This window comes from Lipotes vexillifer, unplaced genomic scaffold (genome assembly GCF_000442215.2).
Source record: "Lipotes vexillifer unplaced genomic scaffold, Lipotes_vexillifer_v1.1 scaffold680, whole genome shotgun sequence".
Taxonomy (NCBI): Eukaryota; Metazoa; Chordata; class Mammalia; order Artiodactyla; family Lipotidae; genus Lipotes; species Lipotes vexillifer.
Window position 1 is genome coordinate 1,546,780 of NW_006780838.1, and position 9,267 is coordinate 1,556,046.

Consider the following 9,267-nt stretch of genomic DNA (forward strand, 5'->3'; position numbering starts at 1 on the left):
CCTGCTGAATCCTCAGGGTCTAGAACGGGCCCTAGTGCACACAGTAAACACCTAGTAAATATTTGTTGAATTGAATGTTGACTGGATGTGTTGAATGCTGCAGGTCTCAGCATTCTTCCACACACATAAGATGAATAAAACCAGGAACAGATCGGGTAAAGGAGTCTGCACACGAACCTAAGGGGCGGCCCCTGATCCTGGCTGTCTGGAAGGCAAATAAGAAAGTGGCTCAGAGCGACCAGAGCACAAGAGACAGTGCTCGTGGCCCAGAACTAAGCGGCAGTGTAGAAACAGACTGCATGTGGATATTTGCAGACTGAGACAGACTCAGGCCTTTCCTCCCCAGGGGCTGAGCTTGTAGCCTCCCCTGCTGGTTAGTGAGTGAGGGCCCCAGTGCCTGTGCTCCAGGTTTCAGAGCAGCTGAAGCCAGCCAGACCTGAAGGGCTTGTGTTGGCAGTGCCAGTATCCGCCCAGCCCCTGCCAGTGCGGGTGGCTGCTCTCAGAGCCTCTGCAGGGGAAGCAGATTGGACCGCAGCCCGAGCTACTGCTGCCTATAGCTTGCTCTCTACGACGCCCTCACTGTTGAGAATGCACCTTGCTCGTGCAGCCGGAGCTTAGAGCTCCAGAAAATAATAGTTTCTTTCCATGAGGGAACAGTTCAAGAAGAGCCAGCTGTCCTCTGCCCAGGAGAGCCAAGACTCCTCTCTGCCTTTGTTTAGAGAATGTCCAAGCTTAGGAAATTCAGGTGGGTAGAAAATACCACCTGAGAACATGAAGAGGATTTTCTCATCATTTCTCTTGTATTGAAAGACCTGGAGCAAGGATCCAGCTGGTCTCATTTAAGGAGGATACCATTAACAAAGGCAGAGTCGCCACCCACACCCCAGTGTGAAGAGGCGAGATGGGCAAGGTGGTTGTGATGTTCACCGCAGGACCTTATTTCTGATGTGTGCATTAGTGCTGTGCTTGTCCTACAGCCCATGCCCTGGGGGCCCCTCTGGAGTCCTGCAGAATGCACGCATGCCCATGGTTAGGTCCAGGAATCTTTGTAGAGAATAAGAAGGGGGCAGCTGCAGAGAGGCCGGGGCTTCCCTCCACCAGCTGGCTTGTCCAGCAACCTGGATCCAACACCTTAGCTCAAAATCAACTATTTCAGCAGCTTCAACAGCCAGGTGAGCATTCCAGGACTTTTCCCCTCAGCCCTAGGCTGTGTGCCTGCCCCATGCTTCCTTCCTTACCTCTGAGCCTGGCTTCCACACACCTCAGTGGTGTCAGGCAGAGTGTACCCCTCCCGTCTCTGAGCAGAGTGAGGCAGTGAAGAAGGAAAAACATAATAGCCACTCATTTACTCAGCACTTTCTGAGCGCAGACACCCTGCTAAATATATGATATGCATTATCTCTTTTAAACAACTTGAGCCAAGGCTCAGAGACATTAAGTAACTTGCCTGAGGACACACAGCTAGGAAGTGGCAGTTTACACTTGAACTTAGATCGCTGACTAGGAAGCCCAAGCTGTTGACCGACCCCCTGTATTGCCTCAGCTTGCCTCTTCCCAGAATGAACCTGTTTTTCCTTCTGTACTTAGCTTCTCACCAGCAGCGTATGCTCCACATCTCCTCTGTTCTCTCAGCTCTCCTCCCAGTGTGAACATAATCTCCCTCTCAGTACCCCTACCCTTTGGAATCTTCAATGAAAATAATGGAGAAGCCTCTCCCCCACCCCCACCAAATCTTCCCACCTAACCATTTGCCAGTTCCCACCCACCCCCCTCTCTAGGACACTTAAGGCCAGTGCGTGCGCACGGGCGCGCGCACACACGGTGGGGGGAGGTATGGGTGGGGCTAGCAGGCTGCCATCCACTCTGAACAGGCATCTGTGCGTTGCCAGCTGATTGGTAACAGCCCACATTGCCTCCGCTAAGAAGAAAACAGCTGTTGGGACCAGACACGTGGCATGGTATAGCTACTGCGGGGTGGGTTGGCCGATGATGTTAGCATTTCATCTTGTGACCCACTGACCCCTCAACTGGCACTAGGACTAGGGATGGCTGAGTCTGGACATTGGGATCAAAAGTGACTGAGGGCAAGGCTGTGCTTAGCTGCCTTGCAAAGAAATGCAGTCCTGCTGCTGCAGGGACAGGGAACAAGTGACCCGCTGAGTGGATGCCCTTGGACAGGATACCCAGGGCTTGTCAGGATGTGTCTGGCACAAGGATCCATGCCTTTTCTCCTTGTCCACTTTGTCATTCAGTGCTTGCCAGGTTCTTCCTTTCTCTCGCCTCTGACCTGTGACCAGTCGTCCTGATTCATCTAGGCTGGGAGTGTCTGTCTCCCCATCATAAGCTACTGCCTCTGTCTTCAGAGTGAATGTGCATCCTCGTGGCCAGCTTCCCTCCTGCCTGGAAGCCCCTCCTCCAGGAATGTGAACAAACTGTTTCCTCTGTCCTCCAGCTCCAGAGGATTCCCTGTGTCTGAACTTTCATTGGCAGACCTCTTCTCAGGCTGACCCACCCTTGGCCACTACAGAATCGTCCTACCCACCCTTCAGTCTCCTGTGAAGGCGAGTCGTGTATAACTAGAGGTTCTCAGTTTGTGAAAACACTTTAATCTGAGTTCAGTTTTCTTGTAGCCAATCCTGTAGGCTGGGCTCATTAGAGATGATAATTAACCCATTGCTAATTGACCTCAGAAGCCAGCCAAGCAGCCTGTGTTTTACCAGGATTGGTAATGGATTTACAGGCTATTTTAAGATTTCTTTTTTTTTTTTTTTGCGGTACGCGGGCCTCTCACTGTTGTGGCCTCTCCCGTTGTGGAGCGCAGGCTCAGCAGCCATGGCTCACGGGCCCAGCCGCTCTGCGGCATGTGTGATCTTCCCGGACCAGGGCACGAACCCGTGTCCCCTGCATCGGCAGGCAGACTCTCAACCACTGCGCCACCAGGGAAGCCCATATTTTAAGATTTCTTAATAATTTCAGCAAGACTTCACTTTTCTGTCTGCATCTTATTTGCTCTAAGGACATTCTGTAAAATTAACAAGCTATAAAGTTTGATTGAAGGTTTCAACAAATGTGAGAATAATTGGCACCATTTAGAGAAATAAGAAAAACAACCTGTAAACTGGAGTTTGTAGAGGAAAAACCCGTGTGATTTTTCTCTGTAACCAGAGGAGCAGTAGCAAGCAGGACTTTTTAAACCAGAAAATAATCGAACTGGCTGATAGTGCAGATTTAAATTCTGACTCCCCCAAACCAAAAGTTCAGAAAAAGAAATTCTGCAGAATCTAACCAGTCACTGTAGTGTTTGTGCCTACCAGGTGGCCTGTTTGAATAGGGACCCAATAAAGATGGAGTGAGTCCATCGTTCCCTGGAGCTTGCATCCAGAGGCCTGCTTCATCTCTCTGACCCCTCCTCCTGTTCCCTGGCTGGATCAGGGCTCTTCTCCCTTCCCCATGGCTAGTGTTAAGTCTTGCCACGTAACATCCGTCTGTGGTACCTGGTGCTCAGTTCCTTTTCTCTCTCTCTCTCCCCCCGCCACCTTCCATAAGACTGCTTGGACCTCTTTTTCTGTTCCTTCCTAGGCATTTCTGCCCAGTCTGGGCTGGTCCTCTGCCGAGTGGCTGTGGAAAGTCACCAGTTTTCAGAAAACAACATTCTTTTCTCATCCACCGGCCCACCTAAGATACCCCAGACTGGCTTCCCTCTTCTCTCCCGCCCTAGAGGTTTCTTCCTGCTTTCCTCAGCACCTAACCTTCCTCTGAGTGCCAGCCTCCGCTTACCATGGGCATGCTCACTTTCTCTCTCTAAGGAACTGAGCCTGCGACAGGCCAGGCTCCCACATCGCCTTGCCACATCTCACTTTCAGTTTTCCTTTCTGCTTGGTTCTTTGCGTGTGGACCTGATCTGGGTGGTAGCTGGAGCCCTGAAGCTAGAGGTTTCAGTTCCCGCCGATGGGGCACACTGCCTCAGATGGTCTTCAGGGGGAGGGAGAGGGGCTTTCTCTGGGCGCCTTTCTTTCAGACCTTCCCTGACCCACAGCCCCAGTCTTCTTTCAGAGCTGACTGGACCTTCAACTTTGCAGCTCCCAATGGTCTCCTACACAGTGAGTCTCTCCAGAAGGACCGTGAATGCCCCTGCAGAGGTGCTGGGTCTCAGGTTACCCAGGTGTTCCCTGGCCAGCAGCCCTTTTACTCAGCTCTAGCCCCTGTGCAGCCCCACCTGTTAACAGCCCAGGAAGGAGGCCTCTGCAGCCCAGATCCTTCTCCTCTAGAGAATCTAGAATTTGCCCAGAGCTACAATGTACATACCACTTACATTCTCTGTTTCTCATTGATATAGAATGGAAAAATGTACTCATGAACAGAGCTATTGTGGGGATTATGTCATAGACTTCATCTGGACTCCTTCCTCTCCGAGCCGGGAGCCTAGCTTTAACCCCTCTCCTACCAGGAAGTCCTCCTTGGCCAGACAGAGATCATCTTGGACTTGGCTCTCTGTGAATGGTTTAAAGGGCATCTTCCTTCATGATATCCCTTATTAACCATATTCAAACTGGTTTTTTTTCCCCCAACTCAAGGGCTGGAGGCTTTGTCTAGGAGGAATCCACCCCGCTGGGCTGATTCCTCCCACCTGAGAGCAGAATGCCGGCAGGCTGGAGACCGAGGGTTTCTCTGTGCCCCGGAGAAGCCCTAGACTTTCTGCCCCTCGGTCCCTGCATCTCCTCAGTAGCTCAAACCCCATTCCTCGCTGCACTGTGCACTTTGAAGCCTAAGGAGACCAAACAGCGTCGGCTATCCTCCCCGCTAGTTGGATTGCAAAGGCGAGGACACTCTTCCAAAAGGCTCCAAACATGTAGAATTCTTTTCTGCACCCCACTCAGAGACCCCGCTGCATCAAAGCCCTTTTGAGAATCATCCAGGAGTTCCTTTGCCCTCAGGGAAGAAATGATGGCCATAGCAGACAAAATCCCCCGGAAATCAGGTTCCTTCCAAACAGAGTGAAAACTAAAATAGGGGTCAGGGGCCCGGGGAGGGAGGTGGCACTCCTTTTTGTTTTGGTGTCCACGTGAATAACAGCTCCCCCTGATCCTCTGAGGATGTGCTGCAGGCAGGCTCAGGATGTCTGCATCCCTGGGTCCTGCTGTGCCCTGGAAATCCCCGTCTCCAGGAGACCCACGTCCACACATGTGGCCTTTCTCCCCCTTTCTTCCTGAGCCACTCAGCATGCCATCCAGCCCATGCCCTAACAGCAGGAATTCTGCCCGCTTGTCAGCACACACACCCACCCGTGGGCACACTCTCCTCTCCTGGGCAGATTTCTGCAGCACACTCAGCAGGAGTGCCAGCATACCTCTCACCATCCAGGTGATGCCAAGGACCACTGTAAGGTTTTCACTCTCCTCCCTGGGCAGATTTCTGCAGCACACTCAGCAGGAGTGCCAGCATACCTCTCACCATCCAGGTGATGCCAAGGACCACTGTAAGGTTTTCCTCTGTCCTCCTCTCACCCCTTAACCCCCACCTCCTCTCCATTCAGTGACAGCAGTCTCACACCGAAAAGGAAAGCCCTGGACCCATTACATAATTCTCCATAGTGCAAGCAGTAACTGGGGCATAAGGTCAGAGGTCATAGTGGGGTCAGGTGGCTGACACACACTGTAACGACAAGGTGGTTAAATTTAGACCACTGAGAGGAAACTGGCAGTCTTGTGGAAATGCAGAAGTTTCCTCTGCAAGTGAGAGGCTGGGGATGCAGGGAGGCCACTGTGCGTGCTGCCTGCCAGGCTATTACTCATTTCAGCTCTGTTCTTTAATGCCTTTTAGCCCCTGCTTCTGTATTTCTAGCCTTCCTCATCACATGTTTGAATACACGCGATGGAACCCATGGTTACCTGCCCTGGCCCAACGTGCGCTTCTTTCCTCCTTTCAAGCACAGGGCTGGGCACCCCAAGCTCAAGACAGCTGTCCTTTCCTAAGCCTTTTCTGGGTAGCTGAGCACCTTTTGATTTAGCCTCTCAGGTGGTCGAGGCACTTAGCCTGCGATTCAGGCCTCAGTTGTTATCAAGGCCATTGGTGGGGCAAGGGGCGGGGGCCCACTCCGAGGTTGGGAGACGTGGCAGAGGACAGAGTCGTGGAGCGCAGGGTTGACAGTTGTGTGCTGAACATTCCCTGGCCAGCCAGCTGCCAGAGGGGAGCTCATTTCCACGTCTCCTGGAGGACTTGGGTCGCACCTGCCTCCTCTGCTCCCTCTGGTACCCAGCCGAGCTTCCCTGTGCCTGTCAGCCCTTACTGTAAACCTCCTGGGTGCCCTGCTTGTCCTTAGCACCCCTTGCCAGGGAAGTATGAGATGTAGTCTCTGCCACCGGTGGAGTAAATATCCAGGCGAGGGCGATAACAAATGCACCTGTGAAACAAAGAGCAAGCAATCAAAGACGGTCTCCAAGTTAAGTTACTTTACTCTATGATACAGCCAGGGAAGTCCCTGTCATGTGACAGGATGGGAAGCATGGGGTTTGGGGGTGGGGGGGCAGGGGCTAGAGTCAGTGATGATGGAGGGGCTGCCACCCTGTGACATGTCTGGCCACTGAAGTGTTTCCTTATGGGAACGGCCTTCACCACTTGTGAGCTCCAGATCAAATGGGCCCCTCTTCTCCCTTGGTGAGCGCCCTCCCAGAAGGGGGGGGAGGACCCCGGAGGCCAGGGGTGAAGAGCAGGGCATGAGAAGGTGCAGAGCAGGTGGGTTTGCAGGTCTCGCAGGAGAAGGACCCCAGACAGGGTGGCTATGGAAACTCTCTCTGAGCCACTTACAAATTTGATGATTGCTCAAGATACTGAATTTCATTTCAGCTAAGTCAGCCCCAGCTTCTCTGACAGCACTGGCTTACGTGCTGACGCGGCCACATGGGAGCAGGATGGCCTAAACCCCTGGAGGAGCAGAGCTTGGTGAAACACCCCCCCCGACACACACACACACACCTGCTTTGCCTGTCTCCCTTCTCCTGACAATAATTTCCTGCCGGACCCCAGTCTCTTCAGCGTAAGAAGCTCTTAGGTGGGGCAGGAACCTGTCAGGGGAAACCCAAAATGACCTAAGTGAAATGAAACAGCCAAGAAAGCACTCGTCATTCATTTCACAGAACTCAGGCTGCAACTTCTCCTGGGAGTCTGGCAAGAGGGGGGCTGGGAGAAGAATGGAGAGCGGCAGTGAGGGCACCAGAGAGCTATGTTCTGTGACAGCCAGTATTTGACATGCCACCCCTCCTTCTACCAGCTAGATACCAAACTTGGAAGACTCTTAATTTATTCCTTTTTCAGATCAGGACTTGAGCAAAAGAAAGGCGAAACCCCAGAGGACACCTGTCATTGGCCCTGGGGTTGTCTGCTCCCCCAGAGGTGACCTAAGGGGAGATGGTGCTGTCTTCCTTCAGAGGTCTTGGCCCTCCTCACCTCACACGCACGCACTCCCGCTCACTCTCTCCGCCTTCCCCTGCCCAGCGGACACATTGCTCGTGTGCCCCTCAGCCAACAAACAAAGTCTCTCATCTTCCCTTTCAGAAAATGCTGTTTTTCTTCTGCCTCTCGCCCTGTAGGTTATTGCAGCCGACTGCAAAAGGGTCACAGTGCTGAAGTATTTTCTGGAAGCCCTTTGTGGACAAGAAGAGCCTCTGCTGGCATTCAAGGGTGGAAAATATGTGTCAGTGGCACCCGTCCCAGACACCATGGGAAAGGAAATGGGAAGCCAAGAGGGAAAACAACTGGAAGATGAGGTACAATGCGGGAAGAGCCCGCTGTGGCCGAAGGAAGGCTCCCCCATCCCCCCAGCGCCGCTCTGCCCGGGCTTCAGCCTCTACCCCTGGTTATTTATAACCACTCAGAGCGGTGGCGATGTTGACGTGACCAGCCAGCTTCTCAAGAGTGCACTCTGCTGGTGCCCCTTCCTGCCAGTCCCACCCCGGTGCCCCCATCTCGCTCTGCTACGAGTTCCAGATGCTTCTTTTTAATGTTGCAGTGGAGGAGAAGGGAGGGAAAGAAAGAGTTTAATAATGTGCAGCTCTGGAGGCTTAGGAAAGGGAGCTGGGGGGGGGGAATGTTAGGGTTCAGGCCGAGGATCAAGTTTATGGATGTGTGGAGCTCAGTGCAGCACAGGCCTGAACTGCAGCCTCCAGCACACGTACAGGAAGAGCTGACATTGCTGGCCCCGTGTGGAAAATCACCCCCTCCCTGGCCTACCCTCCCTCCGTTGCTCCCTCCCACCCTCCCTCCTGCACATCCTGATGTGATTAAGGAATTCTCCTCTTGTTTGTTTGCCCTTGGTTGTTCCTGTAGCCCTTGCTTCACTCCAGACTCTGTGTGTGTGTGTGTGTGTGTGTGTGTGTGTGTGAGTGTGCGCGCGCGCGCGCGCGCACACACGCGCGCACGCGTGCTCATGCCAGCCTGAGTGCCCACCCCTGCCAAACCCCGCTGACATTTGCCTCGCCGTACATGTATGTATCTTTCTGGGGGTGATTGTTACTGTGGTTCTGTGCGCAGTGGGTTTGTGTGTCAGTTTAAGTTGAACACTGCTGCCAGCTTCCCTGCTGTCTGTGGGTTCTGAGTAAATGTGAGTGTGGACGGTGTCGGTGCCTGCGTGCGTTTACTGTGCTTACTGTTGCTGCCAGCTGCCCTGCTATGTGTCTGGGTGTGGGTGTCTGGGTGTGTATGCACACATAGCTCACTTTGCCTGATGGTTGACTCTTTCCTTCTTTTTGCCCCACAGTATTATAGACAGAGGGGACTTAGGTGGGAAAGAACATGGGACTCAAGGAAGGGACGCAAGCGACTGTAGCCAGAGGCCAGGTCACCCGTAGGCCAACACAGTCATTTGGCCTGCAGCAGTCTCAAGCGCCTGGTGGAGCAGGGTGGGGTGTGGGGATGAAATCAGCAGCAGGCCAGGGAAGCCAGATGTCAGCTGGAAGCTGTCATTGGTGATCTGAAGCAGTGATAGAGTGGCCACCTTTGGTTCAGAGTCTTCAGAGCAGCGAAATCTTGGACGGGCTTCATTAGAATCGCTGGAGAACCCCACCCCACCCCTGATGACACAGGATAGAGGTGGTTCCAGGGATAAAGCTGAGCCCATGATTCCAGACTCTCCAGATGAAACCTGGGCAGGGAGTAACGGGAAAGAATGAGCTGTCAGTATGGGAGGAGACAGTGGGGTTGCTAAAGCCATCGAGGTGTCCAGGCTTCAGGCAGGACAGCGCAGTGCCACCCAAGCCCTGGGCACCGTGTAGG

The 9,267-nt window shown here is 53.3% G+C and overlaps 1 protein-coding gene across 1 annotated transcript in view; it reads left to right on the top strand.

The window, feature by feature from the left end:
* The window catches only part of SMG6 (SMG6 nonsense mediated mRNA decay factor), a 242,306-nt gene that overhangs the window by 211,645 nt on the left and 21,394 nt on the right, over window positions 1–9,267 (top strand). The window contains exon 14 of the mRNA XM_007454196.1: window positions 7,587–7,763. Within this exon, the coding sequence (XP_007454258.1) occupies window positions 7,587–7,763 (177 nt within the window). The remainder of the gene's footprint in view (window positions 1–7,586; window positions 7,764–9,267) is intronic.